The sequence below is a fragment of the Solanum verrucosum genome, unplaced genomic scaffold (genome assembly GCF_900185275.1).
Source record: "Solanum verrucosum unplaced genomic scaffold, falcon-dt-bn FXZP01000289.1, whole genome shotgun sequence".
NCBI classification, from domain to species: Eukaryota; Viridiplantae; Streptophyta; class Magnoliopsida; order Solanales; family Solanaceae; genus Solanum; species Solanum verrucosum.
This window is the reverse complement of record NW_026020016.1, coordinates 1,032,833-1,060,056: the sequence shown is the minus strand read 5'-3', so window position 1 is coordinate 1,060,056 and position 27,224 is coordinate 1,032,833. Positions and strand designations below refer to the sequence as shown.

The 27,224-nt window shown below is 35.7% G+C and overlaps 2 protein-coding genes across 2 annotated transcripts; one reads left to right on the top strand and one right to left on the bottom strand.

Moving 5' to 3' along the window:
• The first annotated feature begins 460 nt into the window (after window positions 1-460).
• On the top strand, window positions 461-3,028 carry LOC125820911 (probable protein phosphatase 2C 55). The gene is made up of 2 exons (XM_049500337.1): window positions 461-552; window positions 1,654-3,028. Exon 2 carries the CDS (start codon window positions 1,718-1,720, stop codon window positions 2,861-2,863), a length of 1,146 nt encoding a protein of 381 aa, XP_049356294.1. The 5' UTR covers window positions 461-552; window positions 1,654-1,717; the 3' UTR covers window positions 2,864-3,028.
• A 312-nt stretch (window positions 3,029-3,340) lies between these two features.
• LOC125820912 (electron transfer flavoprotein subunit alpha, mitochondrial) lies at window positions 3,341-8,637 on the bottom strand. The gene is made up of 8 exons (XM_049500338.1): window positions 8,328-8,637; window positions 7,218-7,400; window positions 6,154-6,365; window positions 5,442-5,605; window positions 5,131-5,292; window positions 4,886-4,938; window positions 4,423-4,563; window positions 3,341-3,523 (listed from the first exon to the last, which is right to left on the bottom strand). The coding sequence occupies exons 1-8, from the start codon at window positions 8,397-8,399 to the stop codon at window positions 3,446-3,448; spliced, it is 1,065 nt and encodes a 354-aa protein (XP_049356295.1). The 5' UTR covers window positions 8,400-8,637; the 3' UTR covers window positions 3,341-3,445.
• Window positions 8,638-27,224: the final 18,587 nt, after the last annotated feature.

Sequence of the window (27,224 nt, the reverse complement as noted above, 5' to 3'; positions counted from 1 at the left end):
AGAACTAAATAGTAGGGATCATTTGGTTTAACAATTAAATTATGCAGGGATCTATAATATAGAAATTTGTAATGTGGAGTTAATAATATATGAATTATACAGTGAGAATTATTAATGCATGTTTAATCATTTTAAGATTTTTAAAGCATATATTGCAAATACTATACTTTTATTCGATGGTCTATCTCCCATAAAATAACTATCTTCATTTTAATTTGTTTATCGAAATTTAAAGAATAAAGATTTTTTTAAGGCATAAAATTAAAGAGCATTTGGTACATACTATATATCTTTTGACAACTGTTTCTTTCTAGCTTTTCATGTGACATATTTAAAATCATAATAAATAATATTTTGATACATTTGACATATTTAGTTTACTATTACAAAATTAAAATATTATTTTATTTAAAATATTTATATATATTTTTTATTATGGAAAGGTCTACTAAAATGTGGTAGGAAAGTTCCTCTGTGTTCTTGCACCCAAAAGGAAACAAAACGGAAAAACTTCATACTATAGTTGTCCGCCGTCAACGAAAATATTTTCAGGTAAATTTTTCTTTAAAGTTTATATTTATACATTTGTAAATTTTTTCATTAAATCTGTTCCTTGTTAGCATAATAAGGATAAATATGACATTTTTAATCCTAATATATTTTTCTGCTTGTTGGGTCAATTGCCTTGCATTGGGTTTGGATTATTTTGATGTTACCTTTGAGTTTTTTTTTTTTTTTTTTGTCAAATAAATTTAAGATAAAATTTGTATATTTGTCACTTTTTTTTTAGCTGTTTATCAACTTCTTGAGATTGTCTGTTCATTAGAATTTATCTATTCTAATATGTTCTTTTATGTAAGAAGCTGGATTCGGTCGAACCCAATAACTTTTACTTAAATAGAGTATTTGAATCAAGAAGTTTGTTGAATATATACAAGTTTTGATTTAAAACCTAGTTATAATCACTTATAGTCATTATTCTTAAATTCAGAATCCATAAAGTTAAAATTTTGGCTCCGGCTCAGTGCAAGATGGTCCTTGTGCAAAGGCGGATCCATTGTCAAATATTTGTAGATTTTTAATGAACTTTTTAATTACTCCCTTCTTCTCAATTTTGTATGAGTTAGTTTGATTTGATACGAAGTTTAAGATAAAAGGAAGGACTTCTGAAACTTGTGGTCTAAAATAAGTCATATATATTTATGTGGCGAGAAATCATTTCATTAAGAATAAAATGAGCACTTTAAAGTTAAACTGTTACTAAACATATACATTCTTTTTGGGACTGGTTAAAAACGAAAGTAAATCATATAAAGTGGAACAACAAAGAGTAATGCATATACAAGGTATGCCTGAAAGCTACTTCGTTCACGTGAACCATAGCTCCTGTCTCTATACTATGAACTTCTTGCTTGTAAGAAGTTATATTGTTACGGTGATAAACATTTCGTTTTATGTTGTTTTCCTTTGTGGAATGGAAAAGGGAGAGGTTTGGGATTAACTTAGAGGGAGATATTGCGAGTTTGAATCTTGTTGTTTACTCTTCTTTATGTATTCGTGCGTTATCTAGTGTGTCTCGAAAGGGAAAAACAAAGAAATTGTGTTAGATGGATGAGAATGCGTTAGGTTTTTATGTGGTGATTGCTTTTGCAGACTTTACATCCTGAACTACTTGCTGCAAGCAGAGTTTCTCTCGTATTGATTGTTACAGCGGATAATGGCTGTTTGTGGTTCAAGAACTTCTCATATTGGCCATTTTGTTGGTAATATGGCTGCTAGGCGCCTACATTATGGATTGGCGGTAAATAATAGTAGCGTCTCTTATAGCAATAGGAGCGTTGAGAATGTTAGAAAAGCAAACATTAGTTTGAGAAATAAAGGCCAACCTCACAACTTCATGTTGTCTCAATATTATAGAACTAGTGTTGCAAAAAGGAAGGGACATTACAGTTGGTATGAAGGATTTGGATTAGAAGGTTTTCGCGTTTTATCACTTGCACGTTTCTCTTCTGGAACTACTGCTCCCGGCAGCCTGTCTTCTGATAATACTAAGGGAAAGGAACAAACTGTGAGTACTGTTGATTCTTCTGAAGGAAAGATACATCTGAAGCTGAATTCGGGATCATTTTACCTGCCTCATCCTGCTAAAGCAAAAACTGGTGGAGAGGATGCTCATTTCATTTGTGATCCTGCACAAGCTATAGGTGTAGCTGATGGGGTCGGTGGATGGGCTGATCTTGGTATTGACGCGGGAGAATATGCCCGTGAATTAATGTCTAACTGTATGTCTGTGATACAAGAGGAACCTAAGGATTCCGTAGACCTTATCAGGGTCCTGGAGAAAGCTTACATGAGAACAAAAGCAAAAGGTTCTTCAACTGCTTGTATCGTTGCACTCACTGATGAAGGTCTTTATGCCGTTAATTTAGGAGACAGTGGATTTATGTTGGTTAGGCATGGATCTCTTATATTTAAATCCCCTGTACAACAGCACGGTTTTAATTTTCCATATCAACTGGAAGGCAGCAGTGCTGGTGATTCGCCTAGCTTGGCCCAAGTGTTTAAAATTACAGTAGCTCCAGGAGATGTTGTAGCTGTTGGTACAGATGGGCTTTTTGACAATTTATATGATGCAGATATCACGGAAGTTGTGGTTCACGCTGTGGAAGCTGGCTTAGCACCACAGATGACAGCTCAAAAGATAGCAGCATTGGCACAGCAAAGAGCAATGGACACAACTAAGCCATCACCTTTCTCTGATGCAGCCAAAGAGGCCGGATTTGAGTACCACGGGGGGAAGCTTGATGACATAACCGTAGTTGTTTCTTACGTAACTAACAATGCCAATCCATTGACAAATTGAGATTCTTAGTTTGAGCCTCAATCTTTGATGTTTTTGAAGTAGGCGTGCAGCTGACTGTGACTAGCAATTCGCCTAGTGGTGCTCCTTGATCCGTCAAGTGTTTTAGTTCCTAGATTTACAGTACGGAGGCATGTCTATATGTTGTATACGATGCTTATATATTGTATACCATGATCTAATTGATAGAAGTCTTAATTGATAAATTGTTCTTGTTGACATTGATGGATTTCAAAGACACTGTTCCTTGGAAGTAATGTTTCTGTCTGTGTGGTTCTGTTTTGTAAGCCAAGTGGGCTCTGTTATGATTTCTTAAAAGTTATAACATCCACCTTATTTAGCAGAAAAGGAATATGAAGTATCATTTCATTTGTTTATCCCACCCTTTGGTAGGGTCGTAGGAATATCTTATCCTGGAACTAATTACTGCTGCTGAAATCATATCATAGCAGGGTGATGCCTGTGAATAAGGTTGGAGAATTGAAATAATGAATGATATTAGTATATATTATTCCTGGATAACAAATGTCATCCACCACATACATCATCTTCATCTTTATTGAATCACAATGACTGGTATATTTTCTACTTTTTCTCAGGAAGTTTCTCTAACAACTCCGGAATGACATCGAAAAGATCACCCACGAGTCCATAATCAGCAACCTGCAGTTCAAAGAAAGCAACGTTTTCAACATGGATTCCCTGCCAGTTCAAAATAAATTGTAAAAAGCACCAAGATATTAGGACGCAATGTGTTTTCTTGTGGCATGTATGGTCGTTGTGGTATTATAGCACCCTGGCGTTCCCAAAATAACATATATAAATAAATAAGTTGTCTTCCTCTTTTTGTATGTGCCACATGATTCTGCACATTTCAGCCGGCTTGATATAATTTTGTTTTTGGTAAGATATGGCACTTCGGTCTAACTCAACCCCAAAAGCAAGCTCATGAGGGGTGAATTGTCCAAGTCCTATAAAGAGACCACTTTCCCAACCAATGTGTGATAACACTCCCTTCACGCTGAGGCCCAACAGAAGTGTGGACAATATAACATGGGCCCCCAAATAGGGAACAAGTTAGCTCTCATACCATGTAAGATGACACTTGAGGCTAACTTAATCCCCGAAGCTAGCTCATGAAGGGAGAGAGTTGCCTAAATCTATATAAGGAGACCACCAATCTGCTCACCATCCAACGTGGGATTCTAACCCACTCTAACATAAATAACTATATTAGGTTGGATGAAGAGATGAAGGTGAGACGAGGGTTATCAGTTATTTCCGTTTCTAGCTGAGGTAAAATTGGATGGCATGTTCACTACATCAACTTCTTAAGTTGCTCCAAAATTTCAAAGAAATATATTCTGTTAATAACTGACAATAAATAACTTATATTTTACTTATTGGGAATGTAACTGATAAATCGGAACTTCATCAAAAGCAGTAAACCAGTGAGTTTGTATCTTCGTCACCCTCCCTCTCGATTATGTGAAATAACATAAGAGTGAGAAAAGGGATCATGTAATGCATGTGAGAGAGAAAAGAAACACATTGACCCTTACCTGGAATATGGGGGCATCTGCATCTTTGTTTACAGCAACAATGACCTTGGAATCTCTCATGCCTGCTATGTGTTGAATCGCACCAGAAACACCAAATGCCATATACAATTCTGGGGCAACAATTTTCCCAGTTTGGCCAACCTGAAATAGAGAAGGAAAAACAAAAACTACATTCAAAAAAACTGACAAACATGAAAAATGACGGGGCAGTCATTATAGTTCCAGTTTCTTGAAAACAAAATTTTTTGGAGAGACAAATACCACTACTTAAAAACAATTTCAAGTATTTTACTTAACAAATTTTTTGTGTCTGACTTGTTATACTATAAATATGACTTGCTTAGATGAAAGAAAAGATATTAAAGGCAACAGGTTACTACGGTTTACGTAAGTGAAAATCCATTTAACATTTCTGAAGGCAAGTAATTGAGTCACCTGAAGCAACAAGTATGTCTAGTCTTACCTGGAGATCGTTGGGAACAAATCCAGCATCCACTGCAGCACGAGTGGCACCAACTGCACAACAGAGGTAATCCAATTTAATGAACAAATGAAAAGCAGATTGAAATCAGAATTATGCAAGTTATTGCTAAGAAATGGGAAGTCCTTTTGAATTTGAAATATGTTAAGGATAGATTGATAAAGGATAAAGAAGTTGCAGAAAAAAGCACAAGCTGAATACAGCAGAAGTCATGGGAGAGGGAAAACCTGCGGCACCGATTTTCTCTGCAAGCTTATCTATCATTTTGAAGTTCTCAGCACTCTTTACACCTCGTCCACCAGTAACTACAATACGTGCATTTCCAAGATCTGGGCGCTCCGAAATTTGCGCGGAAAGCTTTACATATGTCGACTTAGCAACTGACTCGTCTGTAAAAAAAGCTAACCTCATTTTAGGTTCTAACTTACTGACGTTTCTTTACAAAAGATGCAAACAACACTAATATCGACAAGATTGGCATAAAGAGCCACATCTGGTTAACCACGGGAGATATGGGTTCATATCTCAACTGACTGACCTTCATCCAAGGTTGAAAGATCAACCTGATCTATTGACGCAGCATTAGATTTCAAATCAGCTGTTTCTGAAGCAACAGGAAAAGATGTAGCTCTAATGCTCAACATACATGGGCTGGAACCTGTGTAACGAACAGTGGAAAGAGCATTTCCTGCATATATTGGCCTGTCACATTAAAGACGATCCAATTAAAACCAACACAGCTTACACTGGAGCTGGGGAGACAAAACGAATGATGCAGTCAGCACTGCAAGAAAAGATCTCATTTTGTAGCAGGATGCGTTATAGTGGCTAAATAGTAAACACTGTAGTTCTATGATTTTCAAAACAACTCTATGAAGAAGTTAGCAACTTTATAGCTAAAAGAATTCCAGAAATAATCATCCCTGGACGATATTGCCTTGTAACAACTAGGTTTACACAAATGTACAATTTTTCAAGACCCGAAGTACATTCTTCATGTCATCAAACAAACATGATAAAATGGTCATAGTCACGAAACAAGATGCAATAATAACAATGTATAATCAAACCTAATAACAGGAAACTTCCCATTCAACCATAGCGCTGGGTAATGCCAATATCTCAATATTACAAATCACACATGACAAGAAATAGTTTAGGAAAATCGCTTGAAAGAAGTGTTCACTATCTACAAGAAAATCTCAAGCCATCGTAGTGTTTTCTGGATAAGGGTACCACTAAAAAATCACCTAATAAAGAGGTTTGATCCAGAAATCTTTGTGACATCAGTAATTGGAGAAATGTCCAGAAGAGCTGCTGCACGCGGTAATATATTTTTCCCAAATGAACCTGATGCAGCAATTATGTGTGAATAGCCACCACTCTGCTGAACAAGATGGACTAATTTGGCCCATGGTTCAGCCAAAGGGTATGTAAATTTGTCAGAATCAGCAATAAGGACCTAAAAAAGAAATAAAAAACAATAAGAAAAAAATAGTGACTTTCATTGGTTGGATTTGCTCCAGCATCTTTTTCTCTTGTGTGCTGAATGCTTTATCTATTCTAAATGCTAGTTACAGATTATTTGTCTCAAAACGCTTAGTGCAGAATGCTTGAATAAAGTTAATTTCAAATTGTCAACTAGCATGTCACATCACATGGAAGCATAGGAATGAAAATCATAAAATCTTTGAACAAAGACTCATAACAAGTAGTGTGCTTGGTCCTCACAATAGCTTAATTGAAGATGAAGAGGAAAGGAGCAGTATTGTATTGTCAGCATGAGCTATGGACTACTTTTCTGTTTATAGACACACATTCATATGATATCTCTGTGTCTCAAGTGGAGAAAATCCATACAAATAGGTTCTATACCACTTTCTCCTAAAGTGATATATTGTGAGTAAGAATTAACAGGTATACTTCAGATACTCTTGACAAGATCACCTATCATCATTCCTGGATTTTGTTCTATGGCTTGCTTACCAAAGTTCAGCACTCAATTGAAAATGGCATTTCCAAGAGTTTTAGATCAAGAAGACAAAGAAAAAGCAATATCATCCTCTCTTTTCTCCTCCTCGGAAGATCATTCTCTCTCTGTAACAAAGTGAACATTCTAAATGTGTTTTACACAATCACTAAAGCATGTCAATAGAATACAACTACTCTCTTTTCACGCTGAACTAGGCATGTCCTAGCTAAGATGTTACTGTAAAGCGAACAAACTAAATTGCAAAAACAGTAGGAGCATAAGGTTAGTATTCCGTGGGCAACATGGTGAAACAAAACAGTCCAGCATCCAAAGAGGAGTTACCTGAGAAACGGAAGGGTGGGATGAAGCAGCATGTTCCGCAGCTTCCTTCAGGGAATGACCAGATCCAGCAAGTAGCAACAATATCGAATTGTCCCCACCTAAGGATTTTGCAGCCTCCACAGCACTTAATGATGAGTTTTTGATTAATCCTCCTTCATGTTCAGCTAAAACCAATGTACTAAGCTACACATACAATACATCATACGTGTACCTTTCAGCACAATCATTTGAGAATAACGTATATTGTGCGAAGAAGCAAATTCTTCTATTATAAAAATTAAAGCTCAAACTTGTATACATGGATTCAGGCTATATGATTATCAAACACAGAGACTATTCAGAGATTCTTCTTTCTCCACATTAAACAAGGACATCCGGAAACACCTATTCTCAATTCATGTGAATCTTTAGAAACTAGAGAACTCACAAGGCAAGTCAATATAATTACACCATTGCATCAGAAACAGTAGGGAGTAAGGTCTACCCACATCCTACACTCCCCTAATCCCAGTTGTGGGATTTCATTGGGCATGTTGTTGTTGCATCATATCCTTTTAACTTCCTCATTTACTCGAAAGTCAATTCCTGACCCACTTACATTTGATTTTGATGCTTAGCCTAGTATTCTGATATAACTCACTTGGGTAAAGCTGCAATTAAGCCATACAACAACGACACAGAATATTTTGCTGCAGTAATATAAGGAACGGACGAAAAGAAGTAAGATTAAAGTTGAAGAACTTATTCATTCAGCTCATAATTAAGCTATTGATTCGAGAAAATAATGCCCTTCCTATTCTATCTTTCAATAATCAACACAAACAAGTGCGACATACGTTTATTCTTGTTCTTCACAATTCCAAAAGATTCATCAAGTACCAACTATTCTGTTTATTCCTCTACACACTAAAACCACTATGTCTGCCAAACCCGTCATCGATATGATTAGCTCCGCCCGGTCACTCGGAGGCCATATAGATATAGGTGTACAAAACCCAAATTGAGATGTCAATTCCGAGTTATTCACATTCTTAACCTTTTCGACTTGTTCACATTATTTCAGATGAGTGAAAATAAAATTTGAAAAGCGTAAGAACAACAAGTACTTACAGATCGAAAAGGGGTTATCCGTGAAGTGTTAGAGAGTTTTCTGAATGCGGAGATCATCGTTCCAATGGCCATATCAAGTTCGCTCGCTTCAACTTGTGCTATTTTGGGTCAAAAATGTCAGTCCTTATATTAAAGATAATTACTACTATAAATTAATAATGGCATCTGCCGTGTCTGTATATATCTCTTCAGCGTGGCGTCTCTATCTTTCTCACACCAAACCTAACAATTGATTGCCCTTCTTCCTCGCAGCAACTCCATTATCGTCTACTCTGTCTCAATTAGAAGCTGATTAAAGCTCCATTATTCCATAACATTGATTAGGTCCTGTAGCACAACTAAAAAAACTATTAGGTCGTACTATGAAATATTATTATTTTTTAGATATATTATTGGGATTTTCACGTATAGTAATTCAAAAATAACTTAATTATTCTTCATAACTATAGTTTGCTAGTTATACTTCGTAGTTATGTGCTATAGGGAGGAGAGTGACAAGCCATTGAGGGATGAGGCAGGCGAGTGAGAGAGAGCAGAGAGTGGAGAGAGATGAATTGTATATCTATATCGATTAGATAATTGTATTTATGCAACTACTATTTATATGTATCAATTATTGTATTTGTATATCTGCATACAATTTGAATACATATATAATTGAATCGAATTAAAACATTTGTATTTGTATATCAAATCTCTCTCGCTTTATACAAACACAAATTATACATTGTATTTGTATAAGTTGTGTTTGTATAAAGTGAGAGAGAGAGAGGCAAAAGAGAATTGGGCAGAAAAAGATTTGTATTTGTATAATTATAAGTGTATAGGGAGGAGAGATATGCACTTGTATTTGGGTATCCCGTCTCTCTCGCTTTATACAAATACAAATACAAACACAAATTATACATTTGTGTTTGTATAAGTGAGAAAGAGAAAGGTAAAAGAGAACTGGATAGAGGAAGATTTGTATTTGTATAATTATTAGTGTATAGGGCGGAGAGATATGTATTTGTATTTGTAGATCCCGTCTCTCTCTCCTTATACAAACACAAATTACACATTTGTGTGTTGTATAAAGTGAGAGAGAGATTGGCAGAAGAGAAGCGAGAGAGCGACTGGGCAGGGAGATGAGAGAGGTGAGGGAGAGATGACTGAAAAAGAGGAGAGTGGCGAGCGAGATTCCAAAGAGAGGCGAGAGAGAGAGGAAGAGACGAGAGAGAGAGGAAGAGAGGCGAGAGAGAATGTAATTATAGCTAGAAGTAAGTTTTGAATTGTAACTAATGCAAACTGTAGTTATATTAGCTAATTAACTAGTATATGTTTGTTTAACCGCGTAATTTTTCTTATATTATTTAATCAATAAACTAATATTTATTAATTTAAGATGTGTTTTCGAGATTTAATGAGGGTTAATTTAATTATATTGATCTGAGATGAAGTCTCAATAAATTTAAATGAATCCTCTTGTGAAAACAATATTCATGAATTCTTGTTCTTCATCATGATTAATAATTTTGGTTATTGCAGTAGAAAGGACGTCAATAACCCAATTAGATTACCCGAATGAAAATGATACATGTTCAGAGGTCCAAAACTTAGAAGAAATTATGGGTACTGTCGGAGAAAACAATGTTGATGATTAAGTTGAAGATGATACGATATCTTTGAACTAGTTACACATAAGGAAACACTTATCACGTTTATAAGTCTACGCATTTTTTTGGTGCAATTGAGAATAGAACACCGAAACTGTTGGATGATAAGAAAAGTTAAAATGAGCTTCAACTAAAGTATAATTTTAATAAAAAAAAATACTACAATTATTTTTTACTAAACTGTCTTGGATATTTTTGTAATATTAAATAATTATTAATTTAAAATATTAATGTGATCATATATTGATATATAAATTTTTTGAAAATATATTATTAAAATTAATGATATTTTCCATTAACCCAAATTCAGAATAGAAGAAAATTATTATCTTAGAGAATTTATTAATTTATCGAATATTAATTTAGAAATGTTCAACCTAAGAAGGATTATAACTCTCAATAAATGATACAATTGTCTGAAAATGAAAGACAAAAATAAATTAAACAAAGGGAAGGAACCTAGTGAGGAAATATCACCAATCAACAATGAGCGCACCCTTTGCTTGAACTCAAAAGCAAAACCTGCCCACAAAAGCTACAAGAAAGATTTCGAATTCTAGATTGAGCATTATAACTATAACAAGCCTAATTAGTGTTTATCATCTTTTCATTATTATTGTTTTCTATCTTTACTTCATTTTCTTCTTCTATTTAAGGGTCGTTTGGTAGAGAATAAGAATAATGTTAAATAGAGTTTATTAGTAATATTTGCACTAGCAATGCATGTATTAGTGATACTTGCATTAATTATACATAGATTATTTTTATGCATCGTTTGGTTTGATGCATAAAAAAATAGTATGCATTGCATAACAAATTTAATTTACAAAGATATCCCCACTATTATGGTGGAAAATATGTAAAAAGGTTTTGAGGAGCAATTGAGTCTTTAATCATGCTAATGCATGCATTAAAACCACTTCATTGCTAATACCTAGAAATCTATGATATTAACAAGGTACTAATAATACACAAGGCTAATGCATGCATTATTTATTCTAATACACTCTACCAAACGACCCCTAAGTTTCTTTAGCCTCTAATTGATTCATATATATCATGCGTACCTACACTTATGTTTTCAATTGCATTAGATGGTGTTTCAGGCACGCGAGAATAAAATTTACTTGTACTACTTTTATCAGAATCAAATTTTTTTCTTTGTATTATTACTATTTTCAGGATACAAACTTTTAACACTTTTACCTATTTTTCTTAAATGCTCCATTATGCCAATTAAATTAACAAAAATTATAAACACAAAAATAAAATAAAAACATTAAAAAATTAATAGACTAAATAAAAGTAATAGATGAAACGAATACACCAAATTGCCAAAGATAAAGAAATAATTAAATAATCATAAATTGATGAATTGTTGAAGACTTGAAAGTTGAAAACTTTCACTTGATGGTGCTAATTGCAAATAATAATATTAAATTGCTAACAATTTAAGAGAGAAATAGAGAGAGAATCAGAAGTTTGTTGTAGAAAAAAAAAGATGAAATATAAAAATTATTTACAGATAAAAATAGGATTAAAATGTAAATTTTAAAATCTAGGGATTAAAAATATTTTTAATGGGATGGAGACCGTCCTAGATTTAACCAATGTTGGATCCTTAGCAGACTGGGCTTATTGAGTCGAAATTTTGGTCAACTTGGATTAGTTGACAGGTTTACAATGAAACCAAATGAGAAAGATTTAGTTTTTTTTACCTACTTTAATAAAATATTAGATATCATTCCATGATTAGAAAAATATTTGTAACGACCTGTTTCCGTCGTTATAGAAAAGCCAACGGGGGAAAATTTGGGGCCGAAAAACTTTTTCATAGTATTTGAATTTTTCCAACCTAGTCCAGATTTGGACGAAATTCAAGTCTTTGAGGTGTAGGGAAATCTGGTAACAATCGGATGAATCATTTATGATTTTGATTGTATGAGTAGTTAGATAACTCGTTAAGGAATCCGTACGACTTTACGGAATTGAATTCGGGTGAGTAGAACTCCCGGAATCGATCCTAGCACTAAGGGTATTTTTCTGAGCGTCGTTGATTAGAGGTGTGTTGTGAAATGAGGATTTTGGAATTCTCAAAATAGCTCTCTGTTTCGTTCTAGCCGCTTTGGTGCTGGATTTTGCCGCTCTAGCGAGGCCGCTACAACAAGATGAGGGCCGCTGTGGCGGGCTCGACGCGACTTGAGGTCGTTAATAAACCTCTAAACGACCTTATTATGCACTTTTCGACTTTTAGAGCTAAGGAACGAACCCCAGGCGACTCCTACTCATTTTTCACCATTCTTGAGGCTAAAAGTAAGCTTTTCACTCCCCGAATCCGTTTTTCGATCCGTAGAATGTAATAGAATGGGTGAATATTGATGGAGGAGGGTTTTGTTATAGATTCTATGGTGGAAACAACCCTAATTTGGATAATTGAGATCATGGGTTTGATCTAGGGTTCATAGAACTGTTAGTAATTCGGGTAATTAGTGATTGTTTATTGATTCCCGTATTATATTGATTGTTTATAGACCAAGAACAAGAGGAACGAATCCGTAAAGGGAAGGATCAAGTTTCTTAGGGTTTCAAGCTTGTTTCGAGGTAGGTGATGGTTGTGATTCTATGATTGTGTGATGTATGTATGTTTGTTCTTGCTTCATTATGATACATGTATGTATATGAATGTTGCATTATTGATCACACTTGTTGTAAATGAGATAGATGAATGATGGTTACCATGAAATCATGACTTAATTGTATGATCTTGAGGATATACTTGTGATTGAAATTGTGGTGTGTTGAATGGATCGGTTGCCACGTTCCGACATAACTAACTTGGATCGGTTGTCACGCTCCGGCATAATTATGGGATCGGTTGCCACGTTCTGGCATAATCATTGGATCGAACGTTCCGGTATGCTAACTGTTTGGGTTTGGGTTCCATGAGAGGACCAATGACTTGTCTTAATTGTGTATTTTAAGATATGTGGAGATGTTCGTTGTTCGTAAATGTTGATGATATTGTATATGTTCGATATATGCATGTGATTATATTGTTGTTTGACTTATATATGTTGCACTTAGTGGGATAGCCGCGTGATCCAACCGGTACACTATGATTGTGTACTGATTCTGCACTTGCTCGTATTTTTGTTGAGTACAGGGCATCTTCAAGCGGCTACTAAAAGACCTCGCTTATGAGATCAGTGATCGTTTGAATTCAAGGGTGAGTCAATTCTTCCGGGCTGCCATGGGTTTTCTTTCGTCTATGTCCACCATTCCCAGACTTAGACTATGTTCTAGTTAGTTGATTAGTTCATTAGATTGGGGTTGCATCCCTTCTTGTTTAGACTTGTTGAACTTTAGATGTTTTGGTACATTAACTTTCAGGTTCTAGGTTATTTTTTCTGCATTGTTTAGTTCTTGTTAGACATTTGTTGGAGTTTATGGGAACTCCCTATTTATTTCCTTAATATTTAACTTGCTTCCGTAACTTAAATGTCTTAGTTTTTAGATTAGTTGCTTGGTTGGGTTGTAGTAGTGGTTCTCTCACCGGAGTGTTAGTGTGGGTGCCAATCACGACGGTCTGGGTCATGACAATATTATAGTATGTTAAACTCATAATACAACTTAGATCTTGTGTGAAAAGGTTGTCATTTGTATTTGCCAGTTCAGAATATAATTATTGTGGAAATAAGATTACTTAATGAGTTTTAAATTTTAACTATAACTATGTAAGCAAGTAGTTACGAAATAAATTAAAGATCATATTGTGCAATTAATTATTTTCAAACTTGTCAAATTATGTGAATCAACTACCAATTATTCTAGTACTTGGTCCTCTCAGACATCTATATATATCAGCCAAACATTCTTATTTTATATTCATAGAGATCTACTTACTCATATACTATACTCTTTTGAATTTTTATGTAACTGAATAGATATGACTAAAAAGGGTGTCAAGAACACTAGAGATCTCGATCCGAAAAAGAAAAAAGCCATTCTTGATAAAATACTAGAATCACTATTCAAGCAAGCCAAAAACCTGTCTATTCTATGTGAAATAGAAATTGGCCTAATTGTTTTCTCTGGGAGAGAAAACAATGTTTTTGCTTGGCCATCGGTAACCCAAACTAAGGATATAGTAAAAAAGTATCTAGCTAGAATTCAGAATCCAAAGCTAGGTAAGTTGGTCCGACATGACAACTACCTTCAACCAATAGTGGATGATCATGAAGAATATATTAATAAAATAGAGCAAATAGCTAAGGCTTGCAAGGGGACGGGGACGGGGACGGGGACTGGGGGACGGGACGAAGGGGTACGGGACGGGACGGGGGACGGTTCTGGGGGGATTTGGCCGGGACCGGGATTGGGGGGACGAAAATAAGTCCCATCCCGTCCCACTATATATACGGGATGGGACGGGGGATTTTTTATTTTTTATATACTTATTTATTTGTATTGAAATTATATGTTATCGAATAACATTTTTAGTTTATTTGATTTTTTTCAATAACATTTTTAGCTAATAAATAATGCTTAAGTTTTCAAATTTCAAATTTCAAAATTCAAAATTCAATTTCAAACTTCAAATTTCAATTTCAAACTTCAAATTTCAAACTTCAAATTTCAAACTTCAAATTTCAAATTTCAAATTTCAAATTTCAACTTTCAACTTTCAAATTCAACTTTCAAATTTCAAACTTCAATTTTCAATTTTCAATTTTCAAATTTGTCTTTTAAATATTTTAAAGTAATTTAAATTTGAAATTTTGATTTTTAAATGAAGAAAAGGCCCCAAAAAAGAAGGACGTTATGTGCAATACTTTGAATTTTCCTTCTTTTAATTTTTTTTTTAATAATCTAGGTGTTAGTTGATGTATTAAAGTTCCATTTTTTTAACATTTGTTCCTTATTATAAAATTTTGTAATAGCTAGTTCTCTTTTTATTATGTTCAACTATTTTCAAACAAATTAGTATATATGTAAATATGTATGAATATATTAAAATTAAAATGCAAGACAATAGTTATATAAAAAAGACTTAATAAAACCTTCAAATTTATTCAATAAAATCTAATTGCAACTTAGAACTTAGAAGTTACAATTTACAAATATTAGTGGAGTAACTAATCTACGCAGCCACCTTCTAGGAAGGGTTCTGTTTCAATAAGTTCTCATATGTAAAACTAATATTTGTTACAAATATTAGATGAGTAACTAATTTACGCAGCCACCTTCTAGGAAGGGTTCTGTTTCAATTAGCTCTCGGATGTAATCTAATATTTGTATTTTCCTTTAAAATCCAATTCTAATTGTCGCATCATATCGACGGTAACATCCTCCGGTGTTGGCAAACTTACTAGAAATTCTTGTGACTCTAATTCATCATAACTAGATCCAAGTACCGCATTAATCCAAGCTTCTTGTTTGGAACTTAACTTTGGCAAACTATAATTTCTCCTCTCGGCGTTGACCCAATCTCTAAATAAAACTGATATTTCCAAACTGTCTTCCGCCAATGAATGTCTATGATCGCCAAGTTGAAACCTTGCCGCACTAAAAGCAGCCTCTGATGCAACTGATGAAGCTTGAATAGCTAGAACATCACAAACCATTTTGCTCAAAATTGGAAATGCAACGCTCCGCCTCCTCCACCATGCTAATAATTCTTTATTGCCATCTTCGTCTTCCACTGTTTCTAAAGATTGATTAAGATATTCTTCAAAATCATCACGGTTAGTAGAATTAAGACCAAGAAAATCTCGCATATAACTTGAAATTCGAGCTTTACTCTGAGGATTAGAAGTTTGACCAACTTCTTGAGTATTTCCTGTAGTTCTATATTTTTCATACAAAATTTTTGCTTTTACTTTTATGCTACACTTACACAGTTCACAAGTTGGATTTATTTCCGATGAAATTTCTAAGGTATCATAAAAAGTGTCAACAAGTCCCTGCACACCTTGTAATTTATAGTCAGGATGAAGTAAAGTAGCAGTTAAAAAAATTTGAGGAATAGGAAAAAATATTTTTAAAATTTTTCAATCATACCTTCAATTGCAACTCTAAATTTTTCAATTTTTTTGTATTTAGAAAATTGAATTGAAATAGCACAAATATTTATTAATACTGATGAAATAGTAGGATAATAAATTCCAAAAAACATGGTTGTAGCATCATAAAAAAGTCTTAAAAATTCTAATAGTTCATTAGTTTCTTCCCAATCTTCTTCACAAATTCTGTCTAATGGGTCAGCATTATGAGCATTTGTATGGGTCCTCTATATTCGTAAGCAACTGAAAACATTTCGTAAAAAGAATTTCACCTCGTTTTAATATGTCTTGGAATTTTTCTTGGTGGCAAATCACATAGTACACAACACACATTAAATTCCCTAATTCTAGCAGCTCTATTAGCATAAAAAATCCAGGCAACAACATATTCAATTTTCATACAACCACATTCAAATAATGAAATACCATCTTGTACAACTAAATTTAATACATGTGCAACACATCTAACATGAAAAGAATTATCATCAATTGGACATAATCTAGTTTTTAACATACTAGCAGCGTTTACATTATTAGATGCATTATCTAATGCGACAGACATTACTTTATCTATAAGCATGTAATAATCTATAACACTCAAAATATTTGAAGCTAAATATGCATCAGTTTTTTTCTCTACACATTCTTTATAACTTAAGATTCTTTTTTGCAAATTCCAGTTATGATCAATCCAATGTGCTGTAACAGTTAAATAATCACGTCCATTAACACTACGACCCATGTCCGAAGTTATAGACACTCTACAATCTAATATGCTAAACACACAACGAAGATATTGACAATGTTTACCTTGATATACAAAAACATCAGATTTAACAGTATTTCTTGAAAAACCTCTATAATTAGGATTATAAGTTTGTTGAATATATTCAATAAAACTGGGATATGAAGGAAAACTATAAGGTAAACCACAAACAGAAACCATTTTAGCTAAATTTTCACGATCTCTTTCCTTATTATATTTACGTTGTGTTAGTGGACCACCGGGGTTAGAAGGATCTAATGTTCCTTGAACCATGTTAGAAGCCCCTACCGATTCATTAACATTAATATCAAAATCATTAACTGGAATTCCTTTTTTTCTATTGGCTAATGATTTAGCTTCTTTATATTGAATCGGCACACAAGATAACAAATGTCTATTTAAGCCCCCCGTCCCACCTTGACCTCCACCTTGTTTATGTTTAAAAGGTTGCTTACATTTATTACAAATAGCAATAGAATTTTCCTTATCTAAAGTCATAAATTGCCACACAACAGAAGTTTTAGGGCGTTGATACTTCACCTTCTCTCTTGTAGGAGGTATAAGGGATGGGCGTCCAGAATTTTGCTTTGTTGAATTTGTAGTGTCATTTGGAACATTTGTCACCGGACTAGTAGGTGTATCTTCTAATTCATCTTCTCCCGAACCAACTTCTACTTCTTCACCTGAATTTTCATCAAGATAAGGATTAATATCACCATAAATTTGTTGTAAAAGTTCATGATCGAGTTGAGCATTTGAATCAATATCATAAGAAGTATCATCAACATAAGTAGAATCATTTGTATTAAATCTAACTCTAGAAGTACCACCACATTTACTCTTATTTTTTTCCTTACTACTTTTTTAGTAAAATTAAATAATCTACTAATGCCACTTGGTTCTTTCTCTTTCCTTTACCGGCATCTTTTTTGTTAGAACTCATATTTAATTATATATAAAGTATAATATAAAAATAATAATAACACAAAAATTAATGACGAAAAATAAAATATAAATATTATGAAACGAATGTACCAAACGTCTGCGTTAATAACAGACGTTATAACCGATTCTTGAAGCTTGTAGTTTGTTGTAACTTGTAACTTGTAACTTGTAATTTGGAACTCCAATATTTGATAGCAAATATGAGAATTATATATATTATGATATATAATATGAAAACTTAGAATTGAAATATATGTATTATGATATAATATGAGACTTAAATGGAATAAAATATTGAGATTTGAGACTTAAGATTGAGACTTGAAAGGATTTAAAAAATAGATGAGAGAATATATGATTTTGTAAGAAATAATAAGGGATAGAGGGGTATTTATAATATTAAAAGTGGGTTAAAGTGTATTTATAATAACTTGAGAGTTTAAAGTAAATTATTAAAAGTAGGGGTGATAGGGGGTGTTGGTAGGGGGAAAAAACTGTCAAAAAATCCGTTGGGGGGGCCCACTGTAACGACTCGGAAAATGATAGAGTGAAACTAGAGCCTCACATGTGAGTTTGGAGTCGAGAACTTAATGAAATGATTATATTTGAATTTGACCCAAAAGTTCTTAAAAATGTGCTTCGGAAGTTACCGGAAACTTGTTTAGCTGTATATAAAAAGATCCGTTTCATTTTTCGAAAATCCGACTTCATATTCTTGTTTAGGGGGTCAAATTGAGTGGGAAATGGGTCTAACCCAAATTTTAGAGCAACCGTATCAAAATCCGAAATTTCCAAGTGAAGCCTTTTTCGAGGGTCTACTTTGGCGGGTCATATCTCCTAGCACACAAATTAGTTGGGTGGCCAATAATATATCCATGGAAAGCCCTTTGAGTTAGCTACCTAACGCACTTCGTTTCACCTCATTCGGAGTTCGGACGAAGAAGTTATGCCCATTTTCGTAAAGTCTGTCCGGCAGAAAAAGGCAAATTCCAGTAGTTAATGTTACTGTTCATTACTGTTCACCCGCCTGAAAATTTTTCTAAGTGTTGGACCCTTTTTTTCAAAGGACTTATATTATTTCCTAGATACCATAATCCAATTCCCATCCCTAAAAAAAACATTTCCCTCTCTACAAACCTCCATTTAAGAAAGTCAAGAACTTGGAGCTAGGGCTTGGTTTGAAGGTGGTGTCTTCATCAATTTTCTTGGGGAATCTTAGCAAAGGTATGGTGACCCTTGATCCTTGATTATCTTTCCTTCAAGGAGTCCATTAAAAAGGGTTTCAAAAGTCTTCAAAGAACAAAACTTCTATTTTCTATTCTAGTTATGGGTTCATGGGTAAAATGTTTTCAAAGGCTATCTTGGAAATCTCAGTTTCCCTTCTTGCTTCATTTAGAAAGCTATTACTCTTTTTTAAAAACTAGCCCGAAGGCTCTTTGGAAATCTCAGTTTTCGTTCTTATTTAAATGTGAAAAACATTTTAAATCTCTTTGGGAATACTTAGTCCCCATATACTTTATGAAGAAATGAACTTTAATCTATACTATTTACTCAACTTGAACTTTAAGTCTTAAAACGAGGTTAAAAGCATTTGTATAAGACTTCTTGAAAAGACTCTGAAAACTTCTTAGACTTGGCTCTTGACTTTCCTTGAATTTGAATTTATGGATTAAAGGTTATGATTCATGTTTATGGATGATTTCTAGGTGTTTAGAAGTCATTTAGAGTAGTTAGAATCAATGGAAAGTGTTAGGACACTTTAGAATAACTTAAATTGGCTAAACGATGAAAAAATGGTGAAAAATGCCGATCCGAGCGCGTCCCTGGCGTGCCGCGCTAGGCCCCAACTTACTGGGGCTTGTTTTGGGCGCACCGCCCCAGCCTCCTAGCACTATGGGGGTGCGACGCGCCTGGCCCTCCTTAGGTGCGTTTGACGAGTTTTTCAACTCGTTTTCTGATCCTAAATCATTTTAATCTGATTCTTTTTCCCAAATTCACCTTAGATTCATGTAGCCAAATCATATGCACACAAATCTAACCCAAACAACTCAAGGAAACAACACTTAATCATCAAGAAACTCCTTAATCCCAACTCATATTCAAGAACGAAATCAATTCAAGAACAACTATCAAGAACATCAATTTCTCAACCTTTTTAGGACAAAAATAGGCTGAATTAAACATGCTTGGTGCATGGGTGAAGTAACCCAACGCTATGTAATTTCACATACCTTGTAGGGATCACCCCCGAAGAATTCCACAAGCCAAACTTCGACAATCTTGAACGTTCTTGTTTCTTCTTCTCCTTTCTCCTTAGCCTTAGCGTGAAATCCCAAATTCTAAAACTTACTAAAATCTGATTTGACCCATATTAAACTCCTAAAAACGGATTAAAATAATAGGGCAATTAAAAGACTAAAATACCCCTTAAAATTTCGGATTGGACATTTCCTTAATCCAACAGCCCAACTTCCAAAGGGAATAACTGACTCATCCAAACTCAGAATCGTACAAACTTGGCGGCGTTGGAAAGATCATCACAAGAGCTTTCCAACCATATCTAGAAATACACCTAACTCATCCTAAGCTAGGAGTTATTATCGTTTGAAGTTGACCAAAAACTCATTTTAACTTAAAATTTTCCAGATTTCCTTATGCTTTTCAAAAATGACTATTTCCAGATTTTAAACTTCTTTCTAGTTCTTTCTAGTTGTGAGATGTTACCATATCTCCCCCATGGGAACATTCGTTCTCGAATGAGATTACTCCTAGTAGGTTTAGTGTGTAACATCAAATTCAAACACCCAACAAGTAAATGCAACTAAACAACATGCTCACTCATCACGTAAAGAGCACTAAGAAGAAAATTAGTACCTTGATCTGCACTTTCTTCGGATTCAAAGAGATATGGATATCTCTTCTTCATGTCCTCTTCAGCTTCCCAAGTAGCTTCTTCAACAAATTAGTTCCTCCAAAAGACTTCGACTGATGCTACCTCCATTGTTCTCAACTTGCGAACTTAGCGATCTAGAATCTGGACAGGGATCTCCCCATAGGATAAGCTATCTTTGATCCCAATATTTTTAATTGGTATGATCAATGAGGGATTGCCCATGCACTTCTTCAACATGGAGATGTGAAATACCAAAGCCGATGTTTATTCCTGTGGCAGCTCCAACTCATAAGCTACATTGCCAATCCTCTTGGCTATGCGATAAGGTCCAATATACCGGGGAGTAAGTTTCCCCTTCTTACCAAACCTCACAACACCCTTCATGGGTGAAACTTTCAAATACACCCAATCATCTAGTTCGAACTCTAACGCCCTTCTCCTAACATCAGTGTAGGATTTTTTACGACTCTGTGCCGTTTTCAACCTTTCTTTAATCACTTTCACCTTCTCCATAGCTTGGTGAACTAAATCTGGTCCTATCAACCCTGCTTCACCAACTTCAAACCATCAAATAAGAGATCTGCACCTTCTCCCATAAAGAGCTTCATAAGAAGCCATTTGGATGCTAGAGTGATAATTGTTGTTGTAAGCAAACTCAATGAGAGGTAGGTGATCATCCCAATTCCCTTTGAAATTAATCACACGAGCCCTCAACATATCTTCTAAAGTTAGAATAGTGCACTCTGCTTGCCCATCAGTCTAAGGATGAAAGGCAGTACTTAAGTTCACATTTGAACCCAAGCCTTTCTGAAAAAAGATTTCCAGAACTGTGCAGTAAATTGTGCACCTCTATCTGAAATAATGGAGACTGGGACTCCATGAAGTCTTACCACCTCCTGAATATATAACCTGGCATAATATTCTGTTGAATGGGTAGTCTTTACCGGCCAAAAGTGGGCTGATTTTGTCATTCTATCGACAATCATCCAAATAGAATCATGTTGTCTGCGAGACCTTGGCAAACCTGTGATGAATTCCATATTAATCATCTCCCACTTCCATTCTGGAAGTTCTACATTCTGCGCCAAACCACCGAGCCTTTGGTGCTCAACTTTCAATTGTTGGCAATTTGGACACTTAGCGACAAATTCAACAATGCCCTTCTTTATGCCATTCCACCAATAAACCTCTCTCAAGTCACGATACATCTTTGTGGAACCCGGATAAATGGAATATCTGGAGCTATGAGCTTCCTCCATGATCCTCTCTCGGAGTCCATCCACCATAGGTACACACAGTCTACCTTGATATTTCAATACACCATCTCCCTCTTGTTCAAAAGCTAATACTTTTTGCTTAAGAACATTTGCCTTCAATTCAAGAAAAATGGGATCTTGGTCTTGCTTTTCTTCAACTTCTGACACTAGTGATGATTCAGCCCCATTCAACACCACTACTCCTCCTTCTGTGGAATCCATTAGTCGGATTCCTAAGCGTGCAAGTCTATGCACATCTTTCGCTAACTCTCTCTTTTCTTCATCAACATGGGCAGTACTACCTATAGACAACTTGCTCAAGGTATCATCAACAACATTAGTCTTACTTGGGTGATAAAGAATACTCATGTCATAATCCTTGAGTAATTCTAACCACCTCCTTTGTCTGAGATTAAGCTCTTTCTAGGTGAACACATATTGAAGACTTTTGTGATTAGTGAAAACATCAACATGCACACCATACAAGTAATGATGCCATATCTTCAAAGCGAATACTACAGCAACCAACTCTAAGTCATGGGTGGGGTAGTTTTTCTCGTGAACTTTCAACTGTCTGGAGGCATAAGCTACAACTTTGTCATTCTGCATTAACACACAACCCAACTCAACTCTAGATGCATCACAGTACACCACAAAACCTAGAGTACCTTCCGTTAAAGTTAAAACTGGGGCAGTAGTCAACCTCTTCTTCAATTCCTGAAAGCTTTTCTCACAAGCTTCAGACCATTGAAATTTAACCGTCTTCTAAGTCAACTTGGTCAAAAGGGGATGAGATAGATGAGAACCCCTCTACAAACCTTCTATAATAGCCAGCCAAACCCAAGAAACTCCTAATATCAGTTGGAGATGTGGGTCTAGGCCAATTCTGCACTGCCTCAATTTTCTGAGTATCAACTTTAATTTCTTCTCCAGACATAATATGGCCTAAGAATGCCACAGACTCAAGCCAAAATTCACACTTAGAGAATTTAGCATATAACTCCTTATCTTTCAAATTCTGAAGAACTATTCTGAGATGACTAGCATGATTTTCTTCATTCCTTGAATAGATTAGTATGTCATCAATGAAGACGATAACAAACATATCTAAATAAGGTTTGAAGACTCTATTCATAAGATCCATGAACATTGCTAGTGCATTAGTCAAACCAAAGGACATGACCAAAAATTCATAATGACCATATCGGGTTCTGAAAGTTGTCTTGGGAATACCACACTCCCTTACTCTTAACTAATGATAGCCTGATCTGAGGTCAATTTTTGAAAAACAAGAAGCACCCTGAAACTGATCGAAAAGATCATCAATTCTCAAAAGAGGATACTTATTATTGATGGTAATCTTGTTCAACTGACTGTAATCTATACACTTCCTAAGGAAACCATCCTTCTTTCTCACAAATAAGATCGGAGCGCCCCAAGGTGAGACACTTGGTCGAATAAAGCCCTTATCTAAAAGACCTTTTAACTGCTCTTTCAACTCTACTGGTGCCATTCTATATGGCGGAATATATATAGGACGAGTATCTGGAATGATGTCTATACCGAAGTCTATTTCTCTCTCAGGAGGGACTCCAGGTAGGTCATCAGGAAAGACTTCTGGAAACTCTTTTACTATAGGAACTGACTGAATATGAGGTACCTCAACACTTGAGTCATTAACTCGGACTATGTGATAGACACACCCCTTAGAAACTAACTTCTTTGCCTTAAGGTATGAAATGAAACGACCCTTAGGCACTGCTGAACTGCTTTTCCACTCTAAGACTGGCTCATTTGGAAACTGAAACTTGACTACTCAAATTCTACAATCAACTGCGGCATAACATGCATGAAGCCAGTCCATACCAAGAATGACATCAAAATCTACCATGTCTAACTCAATTAAATCAACCATGGTACTCTTGTGATTGACGGAAATGGGACAATCATGATAGACTCTTTCTGCTATAATAGACTCACCAACAGGCGTAGAGACACTGAATGGTTCACTAAGTTGCTCAGGACTAACATCAAAGTTCATAGCAACATATGGAGTTATAAAAGATAAACTCGCTCCTAGATCTAGCAAGACATAAACAGTAAAGTCAAAGACTCGAATCATACAAGTGACAACGTCTAGTGAATCCTCTTGCTCTTGGCGACTATTGATAGCATACAAGCGATTTGTTCCTTCGCCAGTACCGGAAGTAGCCCCTCTAGGTGCAGTTCTGTCTAGTGGAGCAACTGAAGAAGACTGGGCTCTATTGCCCCAATTACCATTTCCTTGTTTATTCTTTGGACACTCTCGCATGAAATGCCCAGTCTGACCACACTTGAAACAACCAGTGGAGCCCTCACGACAAATACCTAAGTGGTTCCTACCACACTTGGCGTAGACAGGAGGCTTACTACCCCCTTGCGCCATACTACCCTGGGAATAAGCAGGTTTAGCTCTGAAGTTTTGATTATTGTACGCACTTTTGTTCTTAGGTACAGGTGCACTAGCAGATGATGGAGCAGGTCCCTTCTGTTTCTGTTGGAAGGGTGACCGGTTAGCATTACTCTTCTGCTGCGCGGACTCATTCCCTGTCTTAGCCCTCTTGTTCTTGAATTCCTCTCTATACCTAAGTTTCTCTTTCTCTACCTGCTGCACATAGACCATCAACTTCGAAATGTCCATGTCTCCAATAAGCATTGTTGCCCAGCCCTCTTTACTTGATAGACGGCCCAACCCAGCAACGAATAAGATCATTCTACTTCTCATGTCCTTAACCATCTCCGGAGCATAACGGGATAGTTGGGTAAACTTTAAGCCATATTCATGAACACTTAGAGATTCATGCTTAAGTGTGAGGAACTCACGTACCTTGGCCTCTTTCAGTTCCCGGGGAAAGAAACGCCCCAAGAAAGCTTCCTCAAAACATGCCCAACTCGCAAGTGGTGCATCCTCAGCTCTACCCCCTTTCCACTGATCAAACCAGGTCCTAGCAAAAAAATTTATCTGATATGCAGCTAGCTCAACTCTTACAGTATCAGTAACATGCATCACATCGAACATCTTTTTCAGTTCCTCAATGAAGTTCTCTAGATCCTCTGCAGTGCTCGAACCAGTGAAACTTACGGGATTCAACCTCAAGAACTCACGAATCCTTGAAGTGTCAGCCTCTTCTTGCCGAGCTCCTCTCTGCTGCCCAACTTGGTTAGTCACAACTTGACTGAGCATTCTTATAGCCTCTCTGAACTCAGCATTAGTAACTTCTCCTTGCGGTTGCATTTCAGGTGCATTGGGTAACTCTTGCTCCTCAACATTACGCCTAGCAGGATGTCCTCTGACAGCTCTTCGTGGAGACATGATTATCTTAAAAGCACACGCAAGCACGGATTGGAGGGAAACTTTTTAGAGATTAGACTCTAACGCACGAAATGAGTGTGAAAGAAGTGAGATAGTTCCTAAATGTTGCAGCCCCCTGATTATAGATGTGGCGCGCTTCACACCGATAACTAGGACTCTACAGACACGGCTTCATAGACTCCCTAGGACTCTTGAACTCTGATACCAAGTTTTTCACGCCCCGAGCCTACACCCTGGGCGGGACTGGAACTCGAATACCATTGCTGGCCACAAGCAAACCGTTGGCCTGGCTTACTTAACTTAGCGGAAGACAATATCCATACTTATAATGATCAATAATACTTAACTGAACTAAAAAATAAAATATCTGAGAATGTTTAAAGGTTAAACATTCAACTTGGCGCCAAAAGTGGCAACCTAAGTCTTAACAATAAGCAATGATAATGAAAAGACTCAAAGGACTAACATTTGACTGTCTATGAAGCCTCTAAAACGACTGAGATGGATGTTGGGACAAAACCCACAACATCCTAATGAACTAACAAGAAAGGAATGAAAGTAGATCCTCCGGAATGCAAGGAGGCTCACCGACTGACTCTGAACTGCTCATTGGATCAACGGTGCGCTGGAATGTTGATCCTAGTTACCTGTGTTTGCATCATAAGATGATGTAGGGCAACTGACATCAATACATTGAATGTACGAGTATGCAAGTTGGATTGCTAAGACAACATAGGCTTGAAAAGGAATTTGAAAGAAACACTTACCTTGGCTTTTCTTAACATAATTGAACTCATTTCAATAAAAAGCAATTTAAAACAAGTGTAATATAAAGAAAAGTTATTTAAAACATGATGTCAATTCTGTGTATATACAAGGACACAACATAACTTTGAAATGTATGTAAAAATAGAATAAACTGATGTATATAAAAATACAATAACTTCTGTGGGAGTTTCTCTAACCGACAACCATCACATAAGAGCTATAGTGATGATACAACGATCTACCTCACGCTGCCAGCGCATCCTATACCCGGCCAAAAGTATAGGACCTGAACTACTAAGTGGATCCACTAGTCTATTGTGAAAAAGGTTCATCTAAAAATGTATGACCCTTTTCTAACCATGGTGGCTACATGGTTTTACGGAGACGTGAGTTATCTGAACTCATGCTCGCCCCCAATTCAGTGCTCAATACTACTCCCAACATATACTAGCTTTTATGTTTTTTTTAAAAACAAACTTCTTTTGTGATTTGAGATTAGTGCTCAAAAACATAGCTCAAAGGCTATCTTGGATATCTCAGTTTCCCTTCTTGCTTCATTTAGAAAGCTTTTACTCTTTCCTAAAAACTAGCCCGAAGGCTCTTTGGAAATCTCAGTTTCCGTTCTTATTTAAATGTGAAAAACATTTTAAATCTCTTTGGGAATACTTAGTCTCCATATACTTTTTGAAGAAATGAACTTCAATCTATACTTTTTACTCTTTACTCAACTTGAACTTAGTCTTAAAACAAGGTTAAAAGCATTTGTATAAGACTTCTTGAAAAGACTCTGAAAACTTCCTAGACTTGGTTCTTGACTTTCCTTAAATTTGAATTTATGGATTCAAGGTTATGATTCACGTTTATAGATGATTTCTAGGTGTTTAGAAGTCATTTAGAGTAGTTAGAATCAATGGAAAGTGTTAGGACACTTTAGAATAACTTAAATAGGCAAAGCGATGAAAAAGGCTAATCCGGGCACGTCCTTGGCGCGCCGCGCTAGGACCCAACTTACTGGGGCTTGTTTTGGGAGCACTGCAGGCGCGCCGCCCCAGCCTCCTGGCGCTATAGGGGTGCGACGTGCCTGGCCCTCCCCAGGTACGTCTGACGAGTTTTTCAACTAGTTTTCTGATCCTAAATCATTTCAATCTGATTCTTTTTCCCAAATTCACCTTAGATTCATGTACCCAAATCATATGCACA